The sequence below is a fragment of the Anabrus simplex genome, chromosome 3 (genome assembly GCF_040414725.1).
Source record: "Anabrus simplex isolate iqAnaSimp1 chromosome 3, ASM4041472v1, whole genome shotgun sequence".
Taxonomy (NCBI): Eukaryota; Metazoa; Arthropoda; class Insecta; order Orthoptera; family Tettigoniidae; genus Anabrus; species Anabrus simplex.
In genome coordinates, this window is record NC_090267.1 from 232232704 (window position 1) to 232260480 (window position 27777).

The 27777-nt window shown below is 38.7% G+C and overlaps 1 protein-coding gene across 1 annotated transcript in view; it reads left to right on the forward strand.

Annotated features, from left to right (window-relative positions):
* The window catches only part of Epg5 (ectopic P-granules autophagy protein 5), a 540178-nt gene that overhangs the window by 187286 nt on the left and 325115 nt on the right, over positions 1–27777 (forward strand). The window contains exons 14-15 of the mRNA XM_067143866.2: positions 24668–24889; positions 25023–25146. Coding sequence (XP_066999967.2) covers positions 24668–24889; positions 25023–25146 — 346 coding nt within the window. The remainder of the gene's footprint in view (positions 1–24667; positions 24890–25022; positions 25147–27777) is intronic.

Consider the following 27777-nt stretch of genomic DNA (forward strand, 5'->3'; position numbering starts at 1 on the left):
TGCTGTTTCTATTGCTTGAACTTCCAGAAAGTGGAACATGTTAGCCTACAGCAAATATTACTTACTCTAAATTTTCCTCCTGTATTGTATGACTTTCTTTAAGTTCTCCCCTAACACTGAGTAAGTGAAAGTTACCAGCACTTTCTCTCTTGAGAGAGAAAAGGTTACCCACTTAGAACTATTGAATTTTAGTGTATTCTATAATACATTTGCAGATGTTATCTATATCACACTGTAGATGCTGATAATCTTCTGTTTTTGAAATACGCCTGTATGATTTCAGATCATCTGTATAAAGCAATCAACTGGAATATTTTACACAGTTTGGGAGATTATCAATAAAAAGTAGAAACAGAATTGGTCCCAAAGAGTTGAACCTCATGGAATTCCTGAGCAGGAAGAAAATCTTATATTGACCTGTTGGATTACTTTTCTCATTTTGTGTTTATCATGTGTTCCTAGTCTTTTATCTAATAAATGTAGGGTAACCAGTTAGTGTGCCCTTTATAGTAAGAACTCAATTTTCATTTGCTCCATTTCAAGTGTTATAATTTTGTCCTGCATGTACTGAAAACTAACTCAGTTCGATGATCAAACATTGTCAAGGACGCGTGGGTTTGCCTGGCAAAAAATGTTCAAGGAAGGACGAGAAGGTGTGGAAACAGACTATCCACTTCATTACTGTATCGGTATTGTAATTCAATCAATAAATTAAAAAAGGTTCCACCTAATCGATACTTTCTCTTTTTTATTTAGCCTTGGGCTATTTATAAAGACATTAATAATCACAGAACATGTTTCGATTGCTTAGCAATCATCATCAGCTGTTTACATGTAGCTTAGGTAAAAATAGCATAAAATCAATCTCTTAATTTACATTAAAACATTAAAAACAGGTGTTAGTAGAAAGCGTTTAGGTGGGAGAGTGGGGTGGGGAGGAGAGTGCATTGAGGGCGGCTGTTAGTTGAACATTAAACTTAATATTAAAAACACTTATTGGGCTAAAATGTCTTAGGTTCACTATAAATCCTGAGAGCTTTTCCAATAAAATCACTTGCTGTTAAAAACTTGGAGATTTTTGGTAAAATGTTCCTGTTGGAATGTTTATGAAGTGTTTATGTCTTCTTAAAACGGCTTCTGGTTTTCTTCCCATTCACTTGTCTCTTATTAGGTGGAAAAGTGTGGCCCGCTGTTGAATGAAGTCTACTATTTGGTGTTCGAGAATTTGTTAAGTTAGATCGCCTGTATGACGACCTGTAACCGGCAGAAAAAGATTGCATCAATTAGTAGTGGTCGCCTAGAAACGTGCTGCATAGGGAGGCTATTTAGTATTGACAAATGTGGGAATATAAACTTACCCTTGTCCAGTTTGTTTTCTTTACTTCCCGTGCTACGGGTGTGGGTTTGTATCTGCTGTTCTCGACCTTGTGTTGTAGCGGTATGCTGTGGTCTGTGAGCTAGCTTGGTTCGGAGGGAGGGCAGCGAGGACGCATCGTCATTTGCTGTTTCGGGCGGGGGGGGTGTGGCTTCTGTCTGTGACGTAGCGGCCTTGTGATTGCTTAGTGCGTTCGCAGGGCGTATTTGATTCCTTCCTAGTAACTCCGTGTATCTCAATATGTGTTCGAATAAGGGGTTTCTCTGTTCATTTATTTCATTTAAGTTCTTGTCCCTGTTAATTGACTTGTCTAGAAATATGTGAATACTTTCTAGACTGTTCATTAGTCTTCCCTTGTTTAGTCTATTAAGAATTACCAGGTCTTGTTTAATATCTGTAAATCTATGGCCCGTTTCGCTCATATGTACTCCCATTGCGGAGAACCTTCTATGTTTCTCTGCATTAACGTGTTCTTGGTACCTTATTGTGAAATTGCGTCCTGATTGTCCGATGTATGTGGTCCTGCACTGGTTGCATATCAACTTGTAAACACCTAAATCCTGGAAACGCTCTTCACTGTTCTTATTGACCATATTATGGTTGAAAAACTTATGTCTCGTGTTGTTGTTTGTTGAGAACGCTACCTTGATGTCATGTTTCTTAAATAAATTAGTGATTGCGTAAATATTAGGGTTGTTGAAGGTGAACCTCGCGTACTTTTTGTTTGCTCTGACGGTTTTAATAGATTTGTTTGTAGTTTGCATTTACGTTTGGTAATTAACTCGTTAATAGTTTTTAAACTAAAACCGTTAATGAGGGCCTGTTGATGGATAAAAGCTAATTCTTTATTCCTCTCTTTATTGGTTAACGGGATTTCGAAGGCTTTATTAATGAAGCTGTATTACGTGGATTTTTTTTTTTGTGAATCGGGGTGTAGAGAATTGTTATGAAGTGAATGTAGGTTTTCTATAAATTCCAAAGTGAAATTAGTTGTCTTTTTTAGTTGTAGTAACGTCTAAAAAATTGATCGACCCGTTTTTTTCTTCTTCAACAGTAAACTGTATATTACGATCTAAGATGTTCAAAGTGTGCAAAATACTAAGACTATCATTGAAATCCTTGTCAATTATAGCATATGTGTTATCCACATAGCATACCCACAAATCAAGCCCTTTGATGTGGTCTATGATATACGAATGTTCCAGGTAATCCAAATATATATCAGCCAGTATGCCTGAGGCTGGAGCACCCATAGGTGCACGGTTGTGTTAGAATAAAAAACATAGTTTTGTGTTAAGAACCTGTGAATGTATCGTGATGTTTTATATGTGGGGTCTTACGGAAATTGATTACGGGTCTGATAGGTATATCTTTTTTATGCAACTTGGGCATGGTTCTTGCCGTAGGGAGTCCTGGGTTCATATTTATAAACTTTTGTGATTCCTGCTCACTAAGAAGGAAAGTATTTTGTTTAAGTATACCCCTGTTTCTTTGTAAGTGTGCCTTGAGGGCAGTTAATGGTAAAGTTTGTTGTGGCCTTTGATAGGCTCAGAAAATCGAGAGCAGGTCAGCAGGTTGTTAAATAAAAAGTAGTTCTGGTTAAGTACAAATTTAAGGATTGCCATAAACTCTTCTATTTTGGGTATACTTATCCGTTTGTGTTCTAATAAATTAGTTTTTATGATTTTAATCATCTTCTCTATGGGGATATTAGTATACATATCTTTTATGTCGAATGAGCATGTTACATGAGAGGATTTAAGTTTAAAGCCCTTAATCTTCTTGCACAAATCACTAGAATTTTTTACGGTTGTGTTAGAATAAAAAACATAGTTTTGTGTTAAGAACCTGTGAATGTATCGTGATGTTTTATATGTGGGGTCTTACGTAAATTGATTACTGGTCTGATAGGTATATCTTTTTTATGCAACTTGGGCATGGCTCTTGCCGTAGGGAGTCCTGGGTTCATATTTATAAACTTTTGTGATTCCTGCTCACTAAGAAGGAAAGTATTTTGTTTAAGTATACCCCTGTTTCTTTGTAAGTGTGCCTTGAGGGCAGTTAATGGTAAAGTTTGTTGTGGCCTTTGATAGGCTCAGAAAATCGAGAGCAGGTCAGCTCTTTTATATGTGGCAAAAGTGCCTCTAGGAGGCCTGATATGGTTTTTGGAGCAAAGGCTCCTTGAATGAAGGGGTTTTCTGCCCTTTGGACAAGAATGTACCTTGGTAAAGTTGAGCTGAGAGCTCAGAAATTGTAAAAATTAGGGCGTGAGGCCCAGATTGTTTAATTGTCTCTAAATCTTGCCTTTCCTGGTCTTGTACCTGATTTGACTTGTTGTTATTCGTTAAAGTTTGAAATTTTATGTGAAAATTGTTAAGTTTTGCTATTTTCGAAAATATAACCTTTAATGCAATTTTAATTCGTATCTCGGCCTTGTAGTTAGACCCATTCCAGCCCGCACCTTCTTTCACCTCTGCATTCCACGGGTATCCCCGTAACAAGTGGTAGCAGAGTGTGGTTTTGTTAAAAAAACTTCTTCTGTGTCACCCCGTGGAAGGACATTTGGGGGGGGGGAGGTCTGTACCGGGCGGTACACCCCTACGCCGCAGTTTTAAATCTTGCGCCAATAAATCCTCCTCTACAGGAGAAACTCTGAACTTTAAAAACTGGATCAACTCATAAGTTTCTCAGAAGATGTCACTACCAAAAATTTTGTGAAGTTGTCAATACTGTGTGGAAGTACTGGAAGTAAAGAAAACAAACTGGACAAGGGTAAGTTTATTTTCCCACATTTGTCAATACTAAATAGCCTCCCTATGCAACACGTTTCTTGGCGACCACTACTAATTGATGCAATCTTTTTCTGCCGGTTACAGGTCGTAATACAGACGATCTAACTTAACAAATTCTGGAACACCAAATAGTAGACTTCATTCAACAGCGGGCCACACTTTTCCACCTAATAAGAGACAAGTGAATGGGAAGAAAACCAGAAGCCGTTTTAGGAAGACATAAAACACTTCATAAACATTCCAACAGGAACATTTTACCAAAAATCTCCAAGTTTTTAACAGCAAGTGATTTTATTGGAAAAGCTCTCAGGACTTATAGTGAACCTAAGACATTTTAGCCCAATAAGTGTTTTTAATATTAAGTTTAATGTTCACATAACAGCCGCCCTCAATGCACTCTCTCCCCCCCCCCCCACTCTCCCACCTAAACGCTTTCTACTAACACCTGTTTTTAATGTTTTAATGTAAATTAAGAGATTGATTTTATGCTATTTTTAACTAAGCTACATGTAAACAGCTGACGATGATTGCTAAGCAATCGAAACATGTTCTGTGATTATTGATGTCTTTATAAATAGCCCAAGGCTAAATAGAAAAGAGAAAGTATCGATTAGGTGGAACTTTTTTTCATTTATTGATTGAAGGTGTGGAAAATCAGCAAAACTATCGCCGTCCTTGAACCAGCATTACAGACGAAAACATTCGTGCGGTTAAAGACATTATTGACGACGATCCACGGGCGACAGTATCAGAAATTGCAGAACAAGTCAGAATCAGTTACGGGAGCTGTCAAGTAATCATCACAAGCGACCTACTGTTCCGTAAAGTGTGTTCCAGATGGATCCTTCACCTTTTGACCGAAAATCTGAAGATGAGATGTTTGGAGGTCTGCCAGAGGCTTACAGCAAGGTTTGCGGAATGAGAATGTGATGCATTTTTGAGTCTGATTGTCACCTGCAATGAAACATGCGTCCACCACTACACTCCTGAATTCAAACAACCCAGTAATTAGTGGCGGAGGAAAAGGGTGGCACCAGCAGTGAAAGCTAAGACTTGACTGTCTTGCAACTGTTGTTTTCGATCGGCGAGGCATTTTGCTGATTGATTTGTTTTGCATGACAGACGCACAATCAGTGCTACTTACTATTGCAAGCTGTTGAACAAGGCAAGGGTTGCATATCGCCGCAAAAGACGAGACCAACTGATTTGACAGGTCCTCCTCCTCACGACAATGCGCAGCCCCATACTGCAGCTCTAACTGTCTCCAGGCTACAGGAAATGTACCGGGCTACACTTGATCATCCTCCTTACAGCCCGGACTTATCGCCCTGGGATTTTCATTTGTTCGGACCACTTAAAGAAGCTCTAGGAGGGCAATGATTTGAAGATGACGAGAGTGTGGAAGACTCCATACACAACTGACTGGTGACACAACCCTGTTCTTTTTATGATGAGGGCATCAGAAAGTTGCCCATATGCTGGGACAAATGCATTTCCAAAGCAGGAAACTATGTGGAAAATAAATTGTAATTGCCTTGTGTTTTTCAATAAATGAATTTAAATACAAAATAAATTCCTGTTTATATTTGATCCCCCCTCATATAATGTATTCATAAGTAATAATGATATGCGTCACTAGAAGCTGGAATATTCTTCTAGTAGCCATAGTATTGATTTACAGCTTTATCCAATCATTTCATCGACATGTAGACAAATTAATTGTGGATAAGTGTTTTTATCAATCAGGATTATATGTTATAAGTTGCTTTCAAAGAACATAAGACAGGATTTCTCGCCACCGCGGCTCAGTCATGGCCATTTAGATTCCTTTCTTGCATGATGACGGAGGCAGAAGTTCCCTCTCTCATGTCAGAATAGCAGTGGAAACGTAATTGAATGTGCCAGCTTCAGAACACAGGATATGATGCAAGTACCTAATGGGAGGAGGAGTGAAGAAATGATAATGGATTAACAGCATAAGCAGGAGGAACATCTTGAGATTACTAGGGCATTGGTGAAATGCATTCTGGCTATTCCACTTAGAATCTTAACACTAGGACCGCCGGAACATACTGTATACCTAGAACAGCCGATGCGGTCATTTTGACCGCTGTATTCTAATTATTACTTTTATTCTCAATACGTATAGTAACTCATTATCATCGTTTCAAATATGTATTACTAAGTTTATAAAACATTAATTATGCGATCTCACGGAAAAGATTCAAATTATTTAATAGTATTGCAAATGTAATATTTTCCTAATTTATTACAAACACAAAAATGTTGCTATAAAACACACTTATCTAATAAACAAACATTGTTTTTACTTCAAATTCTTTTAGTATAAAGGTCAAGTATTTATTATTATCAGAAAATAAAATTAATGTAACATTCCATTTAGTGCAGTTTATGACCTGAAACATGTTTGCCAAATCCACGTACCACAACATATTTGTCTCTTTCTTTTCCTTCAGTATATTTGCACACGCTGATGCAATCCTGCGTCTTTAGAAGCAGGAACTACATACCACGACCTTGGTTGTGTCCTTTGAGCAAGAACCACACACTCGCTGTTTGTACTTTCTGCAGGTAGAACTTGTCTTATTCCTGCATTTCCTCATTTGGCATTGCTTATTCTGTACATTTCCTTCAACAGGCTTCCTAAATTCGGGTTCTGTGTCCACAGACTTAGGTTTCAATCCCATGTACCCCATACGAAGCTCCACTGCTATCTTCAGGATGTCATTTCGGTGACTGGTCTTCTTCCCTGTCAGCGTATGAAAATGATCCAGGAGTTGAAATGAAATGACGTATGGCTTTTAGTGCCGGGATGTGTCCGAGGACGCATGATGAAGACGGCATATACACCCAATCTGCATGCCAGGGGAATTAACCAATTTTGGTTAAAATTCCCGACCCAGCCGGGAATCGAAAGTGGGACCCCTGTGACCAAAGGCCAACATGCTAACCTTTTAGCAATGGAGACAGACATCCAGGAGTTGATTGCTGCCAAGTCAAGAATATTATGGAATACATGAACAGGCCATCTTCGTGTAACGGATCGAACAGTATATTTTCTTCCCATTTGATCTACCATGTCCACATCATATTTTGTATTGTAGTAGAAGTCTTCTGTTTCGGGAATCCTTTTGGGATTAGCCTGAAGCAACTTCTGAGTGCAAAGTACTGTATAGAAGGACGTTCTTGTTTCGTTTCCCTTGATAAACAGTAAGTGTCTCATTGGAATGTTCCAGGAGAGTTGAGTCGTAAAGACTAGCTTTCATAGCCTTCAGAGCTTTAGGAATTTCTCTCCTTGATCGTCTAATGGTTCCAACAATATTCGTACCATTACTTTTCAACTTCTTACCAAGTTTCACTGTTGCAAAGAAAGTTGTCTGTAGTCACTTTTCGCCTCTTCTTTTGAAACGGCTCCACCAACTTCATTACTACACTTTTGGGTAGAGCCTCATCACGTGGTCTGAGATAGTCTTTTCCTACGTAAGGAAACCCATTGCACGGAAACTTTGAGTCAACGTCCAAAAGAAGCCAAAATTTAATTCCAGTTTTATCTGGTTTGTTGGGCATGTACTGTAAGAATGGACACCTTGTTTTGCTTGGAAAAAGCTGCTCATCAGCAGGCAGATTTTCATCTGGAATATAAGACAATTGACAATTTTCAATGAATTTGTTCCATACTTTTGATACTAACGCAAATTCATCAGTTTTCAAACGTTCTAATCTTGTAATTTTGACGTTGAAACGCAAAAATCTTTGGATTTCTCTAAAACAGTTCCTCCCCATTGTTTCACTGAAGAATGGTGGCCCCCACTTTTTAGACCAGAGTTCATCAGGATTAGTGCTACTGGCTCCAAGTACACCACGAGCATACACTAAGCCAATTAATGCCTCCAGTTTTCTAAACTTACACTCCACAATTTATCTCCTAAAATGCGTTTTGCTTCAGTTTCCATAGAGTGTTTGATGTGTTTCAATACAGATTCATCAATAAAAAGACGCCATGCACACGCTACTCTGTCGTCAGAAACATACTGCTTTGAGTAGGTCCTGAATTTTCTTTCAAGATGTTGTGACAAGCCATCCTGCCAGGTGTAGTCTTCACAAACTCTCCTACAGTCCACTCCGTGATGCCATCTGTACCTAGTAACATATTACTTGGTCCTGGGAGGCTTGTGTTGATGCGTCCCTTCTTTTTTCCAGCTTTTCGTATTGCATTTTCTACTGCTGTAATAGAACAATCGAAAACTTTCAGTTCTCGGCCTACACCAGGCATAATTGCAGTCTAAATGCTGAATTTCAGTACCAAGGTTGTAATGTTGACATCAAAATAACATATATCATTAGGGAATTGTGAAAGCAGAAGAATGTTCGCTACTCTCAGAGGAGAGTTACCCCTTAGCCACCTTTAGAAAAATGAATAAAGAAGAGAATGAACAATGGTCATAGATAGACTATCAGAATTTCATAATTGTGCTTACATTATTGCAGGGAGAATAATTATAAACAAATGTTATCTTAACCAGAGGAATAAGCACATATTCTAATACATTTTATTATGATAATCAATACAGTAGTCAAAATGACCGCTCTGGCGGTTCTAGGTATACTCGTTACCTACATCCTAACCAATGACGCAAAATTAATTACATTTAATATGGATGATTCTGACAAGTAATCAGGAAAAGTCATTGAAGCTCTTTACAATACGACAGAAAATGTGGTCAAAATAAGGCTTTGAAAACGTGTAGCGGTCATTTTGACCGCTCCGGTGGTTCTAGTGTTAAGATGGAAGTTAAGAATGGCTTACAAAAGTTGGAGGAAGCTCTTGATGCTGGAGCGGCATGCAGAACATCCTGGAAGAGAGCTAGGGAAAATCTAAAACAGGAACAAACAACTGTAGAGATGAATGAATTGCCTGTGACACCATTAGTGACAAACAGGGAGGAGAAAGATAAAGAAAAATGGGTAAAGGTTGCCTATAAGAAAAACAAGAAGTGGGAAATGAAGGAGGATAAAGATATTCAACCTTTAATAGATCGGGCGAATTTTGAAGAATGGAGGTCAGTGATAGTGAGAAAAACCAAGCTAAACGGACCCATTTAAAACCAAGGGATCGTTCAGATGCTGTTTTTATCAAACCAACAAACGGCAAGACCTGTGCAGAAGTTTTGAAAGGTATTCAGAGTGAAATAAAACCGGAAGACAGTGGTGTGAGCACTCGATCTATTCGTGAAACTCAGACTGGGGCGGTTCTTCTCAAGTTTAATAAAACCCCAAAAAACAAGAACAGGGACAATTTTTAATAAATCTTCGAGAGATGTCCTTGGAGCGGATGACGATGTGAAGACTTTGACTCCCCCGCACTACCTTGGAAATTCGGGACATGGGCATTATCACCACTACTTTAGATGTAGAGGAAGCTGTAAGACAGGATCTTCAGAATTTCGAAGGAGAACTGATAATCTCAATTAATAATCCGAACAGCAGAGGGCAAAATCTTACTATTGTTGGGATAGAAGATAAGGAGGCTGAGAAAATTTTGGAAATTGGTGAAATTAAAATAGGATGGTTGAAGTGTAGAATTCAAAAAAGGGTCGTGGTACCTTGCTGCTGTCGATGTCTTTCATGTGGGCATCATGCTCGTAACTGCAGAGTTGCAGATAGAAGCAAACTTTGTTTTAAGTGCGGAGAAGCCGAGCATAGGGTGGTAGGTTGCAAAGCAAATCCGAGATGCATAATTTGTAGCGACATTAATGTTGACGAAGCTAATCGAAGTCATGCTCTTGGCTCATTAGCCTGCACAGTGTTTCGTGAAGCTCTCAAGAAGGCTAAAACTAGTGGTAAATGATTGAGGTTATTCAGGCAGATATGCACAGGAGTCAAAATGCTAATGATCTTTTGATGCAGATGACCTTTGAGATAGGAGTAGACATATTTCTTCTTAGTAAACATTATCAGGACAGGGACCACCCAGGATGGTTTGTTGATAATTTTGGGACAGCTGAAATTTGGATACCAGGTTTGGGTAAATGCCCAGTATCAAACCAAGGATGTGGGGATGGTTTTGTTTGTGTCATGCACTGGTAGATATACTTTCATGAGCTGCTATTTTACTCAAATGAGTCAGTATTTGATTTTCAGGCTAAGCTGAATGGCCTAGAGGATGTATTACAAGGGTTTGACAACATTTTAATCATTGCTGGTGATTTCAATGCCCAAGCACTAGAATGGGGTATGTCACAGTACGACTCTAGAGGGCGCCAAACTATGAAGATGGCCGCTAGTTTGGGTTTGATGGTCACTAATATTGGAAATGTGCCAACCTTTCGACGACCAAGCTGTAGGGGAACTATACCGGACGTGACTTTTGTATCTGAGGACATTTTGTCGAAAATCAATGACTGGCGGATGATTGAACAATATACGGGAAGTGATTACCAGTACATTATTTTTCGTATCCTTCGTAAAACTCCACAGATGAATACTACATTGTATAAACCAACATGGTGGAATATAGAAAGTATGGACAGAGAGAATTTTCTTGCTGTCTTAAGAAATTAAATGGATAGTATAACAGAACAAAGTTGTTATAAAGGGGAAGAAGCAGCTGAGAAACGTGTTGAACTCGCCATGCAGCTTATTTGGAAAGCATGTGATTTGTCCATGTCTCGTAATACATTATGAAACAGGAAGCATTCAGCATATTGGTCGACCAAAGAAATTGCTGACCGGAGAAGACATCTGCAACTTAGACGGAGGGTACAGAGAGCACGCGTCAGCCAAGAAGACACCTCACTCACAGCTGAGTATAAGTCAGCAAAGAAAGAAGTGAGAAATCCTGTTAAAAAGAGTAAAGTCGACAAATGGTGGAAAGTGGATGAAGACCCATGGGGTTTAGAGTACAAGATCGTTATGAAGAAACTAGGAAGTTTCTCGAATTTGATCATGGACTCAAATGCAATGAAGGATATGGTAGATACATTATTCCCAGATCATCCTGAGAGGTCTGATGATGATGATGATGATGATGATGATGATGACTTCATAGATGACATACCACTTTTACATGAGAAGAATTGACAAGAGCAATTAGCTTCCTTAGAAATAAAAAGGCCCCAGGACCAGATGGTATTCCAGCAGAAATACTAAAGCTGATAGCAGATTTCTGCCCACATCTGCTGCTGAAAATGTACAATAGCTGCCTGCTATCGGTGATGTTTAGTGTTCGCTGCAAAACAGCTCGGCTAGTTTTAATAAGCAAAGGGAAATCTGGGGGCTATAGGCATTTATGTATGCTGGATACTGCTGGGAAAGGATTAGAGAAACTTCTGCAGCCAAAATACTTTTAGGAGTTCAACTAGCTAGGGACCTCTCTGATAATCAACATGGTTTTTGATGAGGACGTTCGACAATCGATGCAGTGTGGGAAAGGTTGAATACAGCGAAAAGTGCACAAATGTGTAATCATTCTCGAAAAGTGACACCTCTTGTGACTCTGGATGTCAAGAATGCTTTCAACTCAGTAAGGTGGAATGACATGTTTTTTTTTTTTTTGCTAGGGACTTTACGTCGCACCGACACAGATAGGTCTTATAACGACGATGGAATGACATGTTGGAAGCGCTTCAAGAAACTTTCAAACTACCAGAGAATCTCATGAGCATAATGAGAAATTATTTGAAAGATCATACTCATAGTATATCACACAGAAGATGGGCAGAGAGTGAAATAGCTCACTGCTGGTGCAGCACAAGGGTCCATTCATCATCATCATCATCATCATCATCTTTTCCCTTTATCCAGCTGTAGCCAGGTAGGTGCAAATATGGTTCCTCACCACTTTCTTCGGTCTTTCCACCACTCATCCAACACTGTGTCCCAGTCCAGGTTTCATTCTATAATACTGCATTGGATTGTGTCGTTCCATCTCAATCGTGGTCGTCAACGGCCTTTCCTTCCTTCCTTGCATTTGCATTTCCATCACCTTTTTTGGCATCCTTTCATCACTCAGTCGCTTTATGTGCCCAAACCATCTTAGTCAGCTCTTCTTTATTCTGTCCATTTTTTCCACTCCAATTTCTTGCCAGATTTTCTCATTCCTTATTTTGTCCCTTCTACTCTTCCGTATCATACTCCTCAAGAACATTTCGGCTGCTTGTATTCGACTCTCATCCTTCTTTGTCATTGTCCAAGTTTCTGCTCCGTAAGTTGTTATAGGTATGTAATACATCTTGTAATATAGTTTCCTTTGCTTCCATTAGCACATCTTTGTCCCATAACACGTTTCTTACACTATGACAGAAACAGCTTCCAGCTTGAATCCTCTTTCTAATCTCAGTATCCAGTCGAGCATTCTCCATTAATTCACTCCCCAGGTATTTGAACGTCTCCACTACTTCCAGGGGCTTCTCTGCAAGTCTAATCTAACCTTTCCTGTCTTTCTCCTGTCTAGTCGTAGCAAGAGTTTTACTCTTTTCTACGCTTATTTTCAATCCACATTCTTCGATCTTCCCATTCACCGCATCCAACTGTTCTTGAACCTTCATGTCCTCTTCTCTCCAAATCACAATATCATCTGCAAATAACATGATGTTCACTTCCCTCTTTCTCCATCTTAGTCGGCTCTTCTCTATTCTATCATTCAATTTTTCCACTCCAATTTCTTCCCGGATTTTCTCATTCCTTATTTTGTCTCATCTACTCTTCTGTATCATACTCCCCAAGAACTTCATTTTGGCTGTGTTGGTCCAAATTTGTGGAACATTGTGTATGATGGATTGTTGAGGTTAGAGATGCCGGAAGACATGATGCTAGTGGGCTATGCTGATAATATAACTGTTTTGATAGTAACTCAAAATTTGGAGCTGGCTCAGTTTAAGCTAAATCATGTGATCTGACAGGTGAAGGATCGGACAGCGAATCACAGATTACAACTGGCAGATCGCAGTTAGGAGCGCGCAGCTTTGAGCTTGCATCCGGGAGATAGTGGGTTCTAACACCACTGTCGGCAGACCTGAAGATAGTTTTCCATGGTTTTCAATTTTCACACTTGGCAAATATTGGGGCTGTACCTTAATTGAGGCCACGGCAGATTCCTTCCCTCATATTCCTAGGCCTTTCCTGTGCCATCATCGCCATAAGACCTATCTGTGTCGGTGCGACGTAAAGCAACTAGGAAAAAAAAAAAACAACTGACATATCATAAAACAGGGTCACAGATACTTCCAGAAATTTCTATCAATCAATCAATCAATGCTGATCTGCATTTAGGGCAGTCGCCCATGTGGCAGATTCCCTATCTGTTGTTTCCAAGCCTTTTCTTAAATGATTTCAAAGAAATTAGAAATTTAATGGTTTCCAAGCCTTTTCTTAAATGATTTCAAAGAAATTAGAAATTTAATGAACATCTCCCTTGGTCAGTTATTCCAATCCCTAACTCCCTTTCCTATAAACAAATATTTGCCCCAATTTCTCCTCTTGAATTCCAACTTTATCTTCATACTAGCTGATACACCCGTACTTCGCTACGGAATTCTACATTGTATACAGAATTCTAGGTTAGGTAGTTTACACTTTGTGAGCAAGATTGTGTTATATTGCATAGCTCTTAACGTTATCCTAGAAAAGCGACGGGGAAGTCACCAGACTTCTTTTCTCATATGAAGACTGGGTTAGGGAATTTTCATTGTAATGGTATTCCTGCTTGCCTACCATCAGTCACAATCAGGTTGGGGATTTTTCATTATAATGGCAGACACTCACTCTCCACCTGCTTTTTAACACCCTCAGAAAGACTGTCTTAGTGGTTTTCCCAAGTGAAATGAACATAGAACATTACAAAATGCATCAGTAGGAATGGCGCGATTAAAAGCAATATGAAATACTCGATCAAATGAAAAACCACGCATTTTCTAACTTTTAACAAACAGTCCCAGGGCAAATCTATGCCCTTTAACCAATCTGTTTCCTAGGAGTACCCGTTGAGTCGGAAAATCTCATTTCACTACACTGGCAGCGGAAAAATCTATCTGACCCCACTTCACTGCTAATTTGAAGTAAAATGAATATAGAATTTAATAAAAGTGAAGAGGAAGACACTTTTCTTAAGAAACGGCTCTTATCAGGGCTGAATTTTGAATATTTAGTGAATTGTAGTGATATAATTTGGAAAGGGCCTAAATTGTAATTCTAGACCAGGTCATACTACTATTACTAAGTGAGCCTCTGCCAAATGTGCACACTGCTCATTCCAAACAGCGCGTCAGAAAAGGAATCGAATAGCTGGAATATTATGATGAACCAGTGTTTTACACACCAGCAGTATCAGACAATGTATGAACCAGAGGAATGGCATGCTAAGGAAAAAAGGTTTTCTAACTCCCCAGCTATTTCCCGCCAATATTCAGTCAGGCTGTTATACTTGGTACGCAACAATAACCCCATCTATCGGAGTTGAGGGCACCATAAGAGGCAAAGAACATCACAACAAACAATGGTCAATGTAATGTTATTGTTGATCGATGTTATGTGCTTTCGGTATTGTAGGCCTTCACATTTAGTTTTCTTCCGACTCTGAAATACTACTCTTATCATAGTTGGTACGGTAAAACTGAATAAAACATAAATTATCAGAAATTGTATTCTCTATAACTTTTGTTGTAGTACTTTTCTATAGGACCAATAACATACGTACTTAAAAATTACATTTTAGTCGCCAACCCCTAAACTACCATTTCATTCAGGGTCAGTAAAATTGTTTATAGCTTAGACTATAGTTTCTTCTTCCCCAACTCTATATACCGATTTTTATTAAATTCTGTTCACCCATTTTCTCGTGGCTCGGCATTGATGTGGACTTAGCAACAAAAATCGAAATTCATGAATATCTGTGTTATCATAGCCAGTACAGTAAAAATGTATAAGACATAAATGATCGGAAATTTAATTTTATGTAACTTTAGTTATGTAGTATTTATCAATAGGACCACTGTCAGGTTCGAGCACCATAGCGGTCAGCCAGAGCAGGTTAATCTAGAAAAGATTAACAAATATAAACCCACTATCCCTTACTATAAATCTAAATACCACCTTCAGGAAATTGAAATAATAGGGATAATGGTCAGAGCTCGCGGTACCATACCTTGTCACTTCGTCGCCACATGGAAGCGCTTCCAACTCCCAATGAAGCTCATCCCCGAAATTGCGACCCTCATTCTCCGAGGCTCCGTCAAGATCCTGAGGCACCAGCTCTACATCTAATTTTGAAATTTCTTTAATTAATAGATATTTACAGAAAATTGATGTGTGTTCTTAGCGGCAGCCTGTAAATACAGGTGGTCTTTCCAAAATAAATGGAAATTATATGTAAATATTTGAGAATTGAATTTTAGGCCTTCCCCTAAACTCCCATTTCACTCAACGTGAATAAAATTATTTATAGCCTAGATTGTAGTGGCTCATCTCCCGATTTTACATACCGATTTTCATGAAATTCTCTTCAGCCGTTTTCTCGTGATGCGTGTACTTAATGAACCCTTTGGTCCATATTGAGGGATACCTACCTTTCTTACCTATCAGCAAAGTTCATGAGATCTGTCTCTTGGGTCGTATCAGGTTCTTCGTCACTTGCTGAGGTAAAGGTAGGGTTCAGTAATTCTAATCTATCTACTGGAATGAAAGGTCTGTTTAAAAGATTCCTATTTATTCAGGAAAATTCTGAAGCAATCTGATATGTCAACGGCATCATTGAAGTCAATTGTGTCCACTGGACACCACAATCATTTTTACATAAAGGTCAGAACACTGGTGTGAGACTTTAACGTAACTGCCTGATGGGCATTTTTACTAGAAACCATCGTCTCAATTATTAATTATTTAAGAAAGGAAAGTCTGGAAATCCTTACATTCGGCTTCCATGTGAGACCACATGTACCATCATAGTGATTCGTTATGGTCCAGCCCTCGTAACACGAACTCTGGACTCTGGGTATAATTAAGGCAGTCCAATTGATGTGTGCCACACAGTGGTTCTACGGCATGGACCCTTAATTGAATCGATGTGACCTGCGTCTATGTCATGGACAGACATCTAAACTTCTAAGTTACTTTAAAGTCTTTGTGGATGATGACCGCAAGGAAAATGATGCTACAGTAGCATATGGCCCTAATCTAAGTCACTGAGGTTGATGACCCCCTGACCATCCAAGTTTCTAGGCTGAAGGCTAAACACAATTAAATTACATCGGTTGATGACCAAAGTTTCCACTTTACTATCCCCAGCATATTCACTGCTCAATCAATCAAAGTTCAGTAATTACAACAATAGCAATGCTCATAAACTTTGTGGCAGTAAAATCCATTTCCTTCGGATATGTCCCCTTAATCGTTACTTTACCATTTAAATATTCCCCAGAAAACAAACTAAAATTTCCAGAATGCATCTCCAAGTGATTCGCTTGATTAAAGTTATTTCAAAATGCGGTTTCACTGAATTTAATAATTAAATAAATTTAAATGATATAATGAAATGTTAAAGAACAAATTCTATCTCCGCGGACTCTGGTTTCTTCACAAATTCCTACGCAGCTGTGATGTAAATTCAATCTTGTGATATTTATCTGGCTGGAAAGGAATTGTTACAAACTTCATGTCCAGTTACATATCTTGTCTCATGATCTCACACTTTAAATCTAATCGAGTCCTAACCGTTATTAACACTTGGATATCCTAAGAATCTATGTACAAACCAAACGACTTGCCATATAATTACGATGTCATATCTCGTCATACCATTTATAAATTTTGCGCACCCCTCACAGGCAAACCATAATCACAACCATCGCTCTATATTTTGGACAACCCTGAATTTGGTTACTCTGTTCCTTATACTCTAAGTTCGTGATTTCAAATGTTCATTACGTCCCCAATTAAACAAATTTTACAGTATTCTACAATACTCAGGTTATTACCGGCTATGAATTTCAACTAAATCCAGCATTTTAACATTCTCCCCGGCCGAGAATACAATCTCAATTCCACGCCTGTCCCGTTATCATACGGTGTAACTCTCTCAGCTGAGGCCTCTCGTCCCCAAGTTCGCTTGGCAGTAACATGAAACACCTGGTTTGTTCCAGTTGACTGGCTTCTCAAAATGCTCCCTTTTAAACTCTGCCGACATAATTAAACAAATACGATGTTCTAACCAACAAAATGCACAGATTATGCTTCAAGATGCCCACAATAAATATACGCGTCGCAAATTAATACCGCTATGGATTTCTATGTGTTTCTTTCCATTCCCAACATTATAAAATATTCCTCGGGCTATCATGTCCCGGCTTCAATGACAGGTCCAACCTGATTCACAAATCTCATATCAACTCATACGACAAAACTAACCTCTGTTTCCCAACTCCACAACTATCACCGACAAAGAACTGGAATAAAATCCTTACTAGAAATCTCGACGTCTAATATTGCACAATGCATTAATCATGAATAACTTCGCATAACATGATATCGTATTTTTTATAACTTGATTTTTACGAAAAAATGACTGAAACATTCTACTAGACCTTTTTATTGTCAGTCAGACACAGTTTAAAATGGGCCTAGAAAACGTTTCTCTCCGTGACCAAATTCATCACCCTAGATTCTCACCCGACAGCGCGCTTCCACTCGATTGAAAATGAGTAACCGTGGATTCCTACATTATTAATGTCAAATTGCTGACAGAAAAATGTTACATCGAATGAACATCTTAATTTGACATCACAAAATATAGGCAGTACACTCACACAGATGACGATCTACATTGGACGTGATATCACTTCGAAACCCTATTCAATAACTTTTTACAACATTATACGGCACTCGCAAGACTTCAAAATTTTATCCAAGTGAAAAATAAAACAAATGACTCTTTTAGTCGTATTCTCACATTTACAAAACTTAATAGGGGTGACCACTGCGTCGTATATCCCCATTCAAATACACTTTTAGAGATCATGAAACAAGATATAATAGGTAGTAAGATGGAAAGTCACCTACCTCATGTAGTCACACCATTGTTCGTCATAGGGCTCACCTGCGACCCTGGCATTTTATTTAGCCATTTTTATATTCATGGCTTTACAGATCATTATTATATTTCTTCAGGTTTCCTGGAATAAAGCATAAAAAAAAGAAAAAGAAAATACCCTTCACTTGTTTGTGGAGCGCACACGATGGACTATAATTACTTCCGCACACGAATTACTTTATCACATTAGAATTTATTCAGTACTTTGACCGTCCTATCTGATACAATTATATCCACTCAAGAAACTATCTCCACATGGAGTCAAGACCCCAGCCGCAATGGCTAAAATCTGCAGTTGAACTCAGTCTACTTTTGTTGTTTGATTTTACAGAGCAGCTCAACAGTTTTTCGTCCGCTTCGTACTCTAAATGTCGGAGAAGGAGACTTCGTCATGGCGTCCCTTCATATTTATAGCAGGTACCCCCTCTCTTCGGATATCTCCCTTTGCCGCCAAGAAAATTTCTATAAATTTTCTGACTTAAACTGTAATTTCAAGAGTTTTGAAAGTGACTACATGCTTGCTACATTTCTGGCAGTAGTGTTCATGGACATTTAAAATTTATACGGGTTCGATTTGTGAGATGATTGACCTCCTTTGATAGGCACTATATTTTTTTGACTTGGCTTGGGTCACGCCATGTACACGCGCTTTGAAATAGTTCACAAAAATGACTTGAGATTCTTCTGCCGTCGACACGTGTGGCTGACGTCACGTACCCCAGAGCGTGGGACCGAAGGTAATCACCCCCTCGTCACGTGTCAAATCCATGCTATCAAGAATCGAACTTCTAAATGATTTGTCAATTTATGCATAATGTTCTTAGGGCGCAAAGGTCATGGGTTCAATACATACATACAGACAGACAGAAATTACGGAAAAGTAAAAAGTGCATTTCCTTGTTACTGTGGACATGACTGATACAGAAATACCATTTGTTTCAAATTCTGTGCAATGTACAGACAAAACTCCTATTTTATATATATAGATTGTGACCTTTCCCACTTTTAAAGACACCACTCAAACTTACTCGTCTACTAATATCATCCCACGCCATCTCTCCACTGACAGCTCCGAACATCCACTTATCATACCAATGTAGTGGTCCGTTACTGGACATAAACTTTCCAGCTAACTTATTCCTGGTTGCCAGCGTTTCGACCCATTGTGCTAAATTGGGCTCATCAGTCTTGGTGGGTGTGGTATTTACCAACTGATGAGTCCAATTTAGCACACTGGGGTGAAACGTTGGCAACCAGAATTGAGTTAGCTGGAAAATTTATAATGTCCAATAACGGACCAACTATATTGATATTATAAATTTACTCATTCGGGACAAATATTTCAGGTTCCCTTTGGAAATCAACTTCTATGTCATCATCATACCACTTAGTCAAGCAGCTCGTCTTCTTTCTCCCAAGTCTTCCCAGCCCAAACTTTGTAGCACTTTTGTAATGCTACTCTTTTGTCGGAAATCACGCAGAACAGATCGAGCTGCTGTTCTTTGGAATTTTTCCAGTTCATGAATCAAGTAATCCTGGTGAGGGTCCCATAGACTGGATTCATACTCTAGTTGGGGTCTTACCAGAGACATATATGTCCTCTCCTTTACATCCCTTCTACAACCTGTAAATACCCTCATAACCATGTGCAGAGATCTGTACCCTTTATTTACAATCTCATTTATTATGTGATTACCCCAATGATGATCTTTCCTGATATTAACGTTTCCATAAAGACGCACATGAGATGCTGTCAGTTGGTACAATTTTTTTAATTCACATCTATTCACAAATTAAACACACATAACCTTGCAACTACTGCATGTCAACATGAGATATATTCTTGCTACACCATAACTCGTTGTTACCGTCAGAACCATCTCCTTATATATGTCCCTGGTCAGGCTTCTAGAAAGCTACATTACAAGAAAACTACCTTCTTGAAAATTCTAGAGTGCCTAATACATAAATTATAATGTACAGAATATTTTCCATCGTTCTAGTGCTTTTCTGGAGGTTACAGTGTGCTTCAAAATTCCATAGTGGATTACAAATTATATATACAGGTAAGAATAAATTATATGATATTAATTTACAGGTATTTACATTAACTGAACTCATAAATATTTATGTACAGCATGTTTCATGACATAACCTCACAATGACCCGATCGTATCATAATAATAATAATAATAATAATAATAATAATAATAATTCAAGCTCGTTCTTGTTTTATTTACCCAAGGGTGAGTGAATATTGTTTTCAAGTTATATCCGTTTATCGCACTTGTGTCAATATTAACACCTAGATACTTACAGTGATCCCCAAAAGGAACGTTCACCCCATCAACACAGTAATTAAACAGAGAGGACTTTTCCTATTTGTGAAACTCGCAACCTGACTTTTAACCCTGTTTATCGTCATCTCACAACATTATCGCAGTTATTTTGCAGAGTACACGAGTAGGTAGAGAGAGTGATCCGGCGTGTATTTATTGCAATGATCTTGTCAATATACGTGACACATTTTTTTGTATGTTATCATTGGTCTACACGGAGAAGATGTTTAAAAGCTGAGCAAGGAGAATTGACGCCAGAAACTATTGTGAAGGTGATGCTACGAAACCAAGAATCTTGGGATCCGGTAGCAGTATATGCAGAAGGTACCCTGTGTCATAAAAAGAGGGATTTAAATGCTCATGAACGGCAGTAAAGGAGAAATAAAGGAAGACGAAACCTGAGAAATTACAAGCACGACACCGCCCTGAAGTAATGCGAGAGCATTCCGGGGCGGAGATATACGTCGTCGGAAAAAGGTATGTGGGTTTTAGTGAGTAGGAATCTGACACGCTTGTGGAGTGCGGACCCTCACAGGTGTCTCGTGAAAGATTTCCCACACTCCCACGTAAAAAGAATCTCTTCTTATTCTTCTACTTATTGTTGTTGTTGTTGTTATTATTATTTTATTTGTTTTTACATCGTTATGCCCTACTCGGGAGCACGGTTGGACTTGCTTAGCTGATGTGTTGGCCTTCTTTTCCTCCCAAAATCTCTTCATCCTCTCGCTGAGCTTCTTCCTTCGTTCTTCTGTCCAGGTTATAGTAGCTCTGGTGTTGGGTTTGTCTTCAAAGTGGTGATTGTCGATTTTGGTTCTGAATTTTCATCTGTCCTGTACAATGTCTTCTGAGATGTTGATTTCCTGGAGATCTGTTTCAATTTCACGAAGCCAGCTGTTCTTGGTTTTTAATGAAAGGGCCAGGTTGAGAATTCTTTTAGTTAGCCTGTTAGTGTTCATTCTGATAATGTGTCCATAAAATTTCAATCGTCTTTTCCAAAAAGTGTGAGAAATTTTTTCAGAATGACAATATATCTCCTGGGATGATTTTTTTCTCCATATTCCACCTATACAAACTGGGCCAAAAAACTTTCGTAAAATAATCCTTTCTTGTTTCTCAATGTCTTTGGTTAAAGATCCGCCACCAATGATTAAGGTTTCTGAGGCATATAACGTTTCAGGTTTGATCACTGTATTATAGTGTCTAAGTTTTGCATTCCGAGATATTGATTTTTTATTATACCTGTTCCAAGTGATCCTGTATGCTTTCTGTAATTTAGAAATTCTTTCTTTATTTGCTTCGCGGTTTAAACCAGAGGGCTGGATAATTTCTCCCAAATATTTAAATAGGTTAACTTGAATAATTTTTCCGAATTTAGTTATCACAGGTTGTCCATCTAAGTATCGTGAGGCTCCTTCCATGTACTGAGTTTTCTCATACGAAATTTGAAGTTCCGCTTTGATGGCAGTTTCATGTAGTAATCAATGGAATGAATTGCTTCATGCCTATTATTGGAAAGGATTGCTATGTCATCAGCAAAGGCCAGACATTGCACGTGAATTCTGTCTTTACGTAGTCTTCCAAGGGTTATTCCTTTAGTATCCTTTTCCCAGGTCCTGATTACTTTCTCAAGTACCAAGTTAAATAGTAACGGCGATAAACCATCCCCTTGACGGACCCCAGTGTTAACAGTAAAAGGCTCAGATATTTCGTCTAGGAATTTAACTTTTGAAGTAGTGCCAGTTAATGTTTGTTTGATTAATTCTCTTGTTTTTTTATCCACTTGAAATTCTTCTAGAGTATTGAAAAGTGTTTGACGGTCTATAGAGTCATATGCTTTTCTGAAATCTACAAAAGTAATGACTGTTTGTCTGGTTTTGCGCATTTGGAGGATGGTTTTGAGATTAAGGATTTGTTCTGTACAAGATCTTCCTTTTCAGAAACCTGCCTGGTATTCACCATTTTGATGGTCTGTTTGTTTCTCAAGTCTAGTGAGCAAGGCTTTGGAAAAATTTTTGTAAGCAACTGGTATCAAGCTAGTTCCTCTATTATTATTGATGTTCGTTTTATCCCCTTTCTTGTGTAGTGGATGGATTAGCGCACATTTCCAATCTTCCGGGATTTCTTCAGTGATCCAGATGTTCTCAAGAATCGAGCGGATTTTCCGGGCTACGCTGTCACCTCCTATCTTCAGCATTTCGGCAATTATACCATCTTCTCCCGGGGCTTTGTTATTTTTGAGTCCATGGATTATTTCTTTGACTTCTTCCAGTGTTGGGGGTTCTGAATCTTGATTAGATAAGGGTTTTTCAAAGGTGAGTTGTTCTTTAGGGGATTCCATTCCACCACCTATGTTTGCGTTTCCTGGGTGGTGTGCCTACATTTCTGGAAGCCTTCAAAAGTATGTCTTTGAGTTCTAACCAGTTTGAAGGATTGTGAGTAGGAATACTTTCAAGGAAAGTACTAGCGTTCTGTTTAAGAAATTCCGGATCGACATGCAGGTTTTTTGTTATTCTGGGTTTGGACCTGTTTGGTTGAAATTTGACCTTGATTAAGAATAGATGGTGGTCAGAGTCAATGATACCTTTTCTAACTTTAACATTCATAATTTCTTTTTGATTTTTCTTAGAAATAGCCACATGATCTAGTTGAAATTCTCCCAAGTGAAAATTTGGGGATCTCCAGGTTGATTTCTTGTGTGGAAGTGCCCGGAAATGTGTTGACATTAATTTGAGATCAAAATTTTTGCAAAAATCAATTAACCTTTCTCCATTTTTATTAGTTCTATTGTGCACTGGGTATAGTCCTACAATGGTCCTGAATTTATTTTCTCTACCAATTTGGGCATTCAAATCTCCTAATAGAATTTTTATGTGGTGATTTGGAATTGTGGCTGTAGTTTCTTCTAGCAGTTCCCAGAAGTCTTCCACCATTTTTGGATCTTTTTGATTGTAGTTATTGGTGGGTGCATGCACATTAAGTAATGTATAAGCTTTGTTTCCTGATTTAATGGATAGTGTTGAAATTCTTTCAGAAGGTGAAGAAAAGTTAAGTACTGAGTTTTTTGCAATGTTTCTTCTTACAGCTAATCCTGTGCCAATGGTAATGGTCTCTTATGAAGGGAGATTGCTGGCTTGCCTTTGTAAATTCTATAATTTCCTGAGTCAAAATGATTTTCATCTGTGTATCTGGTTTCCTGGAGTGCTAAAATTTGGATGTTTAAGTTATCTAATATGTCTGTTAATTGTTTTAACTTCCCAGTTTTCCGAAGTGTGTTGATGTTTAGACTACCAAACAAAGTTTTGCATTTTGGGCGAAGAGATTTGGGAAGCTCCGATACATTCCCACATGATGTTCTCGGTCCCCCAGAATCCGATGACTGAGAAAAACTAGTATGTCTACTAGGGCCTGGGGTAATTATATTGTAGGTTGATTCCATCATGCTATCAAGTTAAAAGTATTGGGGACATCGATCTATGTCGGTGTCATGGTTACAACTGAAGTAGTGAGCTTCGCTGTGCTTGTTTCTGGTCCGCGAGAGGTATTTTATTTCCCTCAAACCCTCCGGACAAGTCCGGCGAGCCTCCCGATCTGCCACCTGGGACGCGCCCGATAGGGGAACAGGCTGAAACCCCCACGGGATTATTATTATTATTATTATTATTATTATTATTATTATTATTATTATTATTATTATTATTATTATTATTATTATTATTATTAACACAGAAAGAGAAAGGATCCCAACAGGTCAATATAAGTTATGGGAAGGAACAAACAAGCATCAAAATTAAATCATATGTTGAGATATAGGAGCATGAAAAGGAGTGCATAGAAAGATAAACATACTGACCCGTCATTATTTTTATCCTATTAGGTGTTCCTTTTCATGCTCATATCTCTACAGATCACTTTTACTAATGAATGTTTCTCTTGGAAGGATCAGATATTTTATTTAAGTATCTTGTATCTTTTATATCTAGTCTTTTGTTGTTATCAGCATAATACATGTATTAATTACAAATCTACTATGTCATTTTCTGATATTAGTCATTATATATAGAGTTCCAGATAGAGGTGGTGTTGGTGACAAGTTCTTTGAGGGCATGGTTAACCTGAGTTTCCTCAAGAAACTGAAAAAGAGACTTCAGGATGCTGCTGAGTACTACCGTTCACGGAGCACTGAGGCCAGTGATCCTAACCAGTCAGAAGAGGCCAGAGATGACCTGTCAGAGCCTGGGGACACGGCAGCTGAAAAGCGTGAATGGTACACAGCTGGCTCCAAGTAAGGAAGCAGTCATAGATAATTTGTATTTATTGACTAATAAGAGAGGGATAGTCATTTCAGTCCTAGATAGATGATTTCTAATATAAAGTTTTAAACTTTCTATCATTTTTGTTATTTCTTGTGTCTATAGGTTGCTACGAACATTTACCTTGTGGTTGGAGGAACCAAGACTTCAAGAGCCTAGTCTGTTTTTGCCTGCTCTACCACCTCAGTATGATCCCAATAAGTTGGCTGTCATCATTCAAGGAGATAGGGTAAGATGTAAATGATCTTTACAATTTCCAAACTTAGATAAAGGACTTTCTTTAACTAACTGTAAAGATGGCATAATTCCTTAAAAAAAATATATATATATATATATTGTAACTGCACACCTTACCTGCTTTATTTTTTAGTATATACATCTTCAAGTGATGGCTTTCTGTTTACTGTGACTGACTTGAAATTTCGGAAGGTCACTTTTATTTTGGGGCTTGTTCTCTATGCGTTTCCTTTAACATCCATGTATCGTATTTCTCTGAATCCAAGACAACTCGTTTTCCCCAGAATTTTATGTGAAAATCAAGGGTCGTCTTGCATTCGCAAGCTAACAGAAATGCACTCCACTGGCATCTACCATAGTAACCATGCTGCTTTCCTTCAACCCCAGTGAGCTCATAAAACTCAACCTTCAGTGTTCCCATCTTTATTAAGCCTATAGGTTACATCGCTAGCCGCGGTTGTACTTGACGGAAGACAGACTTGCAGCACGGGCGACCAAGCAAGCGACAATCCCCTGAATAGGAAAAAAGAAAGGTCCCTGTATTAGCATGTACAAAAATGTTTCTCAAATCTGCAGAATGGCATCAAAACGTATGAGCCTTGGAATTCTTAGAAATGCCATGGCTACTCAGTGGCAGAGTTATAAGGCATCTACTGTACCTGACACTCAGTAAATTTAACAGTTTTACAGGCAGCAGGAATATTTTCATGATGGATTGTCGTATTGTAAAGACACGTGGAATAAATATTGCCGGCTAATTTTCATCAGGTTCTCGTCGATATTGTGATGCCGATTTTAAGTTACTGGTTATTAAATGCAGGGAAATGAAGAATAATTGTGCTACTGCAAGAAAATGTAACTAAAGCTGATGTTCCACATTAGCGTAAAGACAGATATAGCTTAAAAATGCCCAATGAAAAAATTCATTCACTGGCCTCCCACAAGGATACTTTAAAGAAGTCGAAGATGAAATTAAATAGATAAATGTCTTTCTTGGTGTAGTTAAGGCCATTAGGCCTTCTCTTACACTAAACCGATGTATGTGAGATGTGCATGAAAAACACAAAGGTGGAATGGCCATATTACGGCGCAATAAACTCTTTTACTTTCAACGTCCACGTCTTCATTATACTGATATAGATGCTGATTCCCATAGGAAACCTGAAATATTTGTCCCGAATGAGTAAATTTATAATACCAATATAATAATAATAATAATCGTGTATGGCCTCCGGAGAGGCCTGGTGCAGGTCTTTTCCTAGTAGACAGCCTATTAGGCGACCTGCATGTCTGTGAAGATGAGGGCCCTGCCTAGGATGATTTCTAATGTTGAATATGCCACACACACCCAGCCCCCGAGCCATTGGAATTAACCAATTAAGGTTAAAATCCCCGACCCGGCCAGCAATCGAACCCGGGACCCTCTGAATCGAAGGCCAGTACGCTGACCATTCAGCCAACGAGTCGGACAGTACCAATATAAATGGTCCGTTATTGGACATTATAAATTTTCCAGCTCATTCCTGGTTGCTAGTGTTTCGCCCCAGTGTGCTAAGTCGGGCACATCGGTTGGTAAATAGCACACCCACCAAGATGCATGGCTAGTGCATACCGTGGAGGCCAATGCGTAGGCTATTTGGAGCCACCAGCAGTGCCAATGCACTATGAGAGACTTAGCACACTGAGGTGAAACGCTGGCAACCAGGAATGTGTTAGCTGGAAAATTTATAATGTGTAATAACGGACCATTTATATTGGTATTATGAATTTTCTCATTCGGTAGGAATATTTCAGGTTCCCTATGGGACTCAGTATCTATATCACCATGTTGTAGAGACGTTGAATAGGTATTGCTGGCAAATTCAATGGGTTCTCTTCGATATTTAATTTAATGGTTATTACACTTGCAGAAATGAAGAATAACTGTGCAGCTGCAAAAAAAAATACGGCATAACTAAAGCCAGTGTTCAGCATTGGCATGAAGACAAAGGTCATTTAAGTTTGGCCCCGTGGTGTAGGGAGCAACACGTCCACCTGTCACCCGGCGGCCCCGGGTTCGATTCCTGGCTGGGTCAGGGGTTTTTAATTGTAAATGATTAATATCCCTGGCCTGGGGAGTGGGTGTTTATGTCGTCTTTAACGTTCCTTTCCTCACATTCAACACTTTACACTTCCGCAATTTCCAAATACACGCAGGTTCATAGCATATGGTGCCAGTAGGGGCAACAGATCTTTCTAGGTCGACGCCCCGAACAAATAGTATTTTTTTAAAAGTTTCAAAATGTGTACTGTACAAGAAAGGCATTCATATGATTTCACAAAGCACTCTTTAACCCTGACTTATTTCATCATCATCATCATCATTATCATCATCATCATTAACATTTTTCCATTTCCAGCTGACACCGGGTGGGAGCAAATATGATTCCTCTCCACTTTGTTCTGTCGTTCCACCATTCTTCTTCCGACACAGTATTCCAATCCATGTTTCATTTTCTAGTGCTACTCTTCACCAAGTCCATCCATCACATTCTTGGTTTTCCTCAACCTCTCTTCCGTGTCATTCGTCCTTCCAGTGCTCGTCTTGGTAGTCTTACTTCATTCATCCGTTTGACATGTCCAA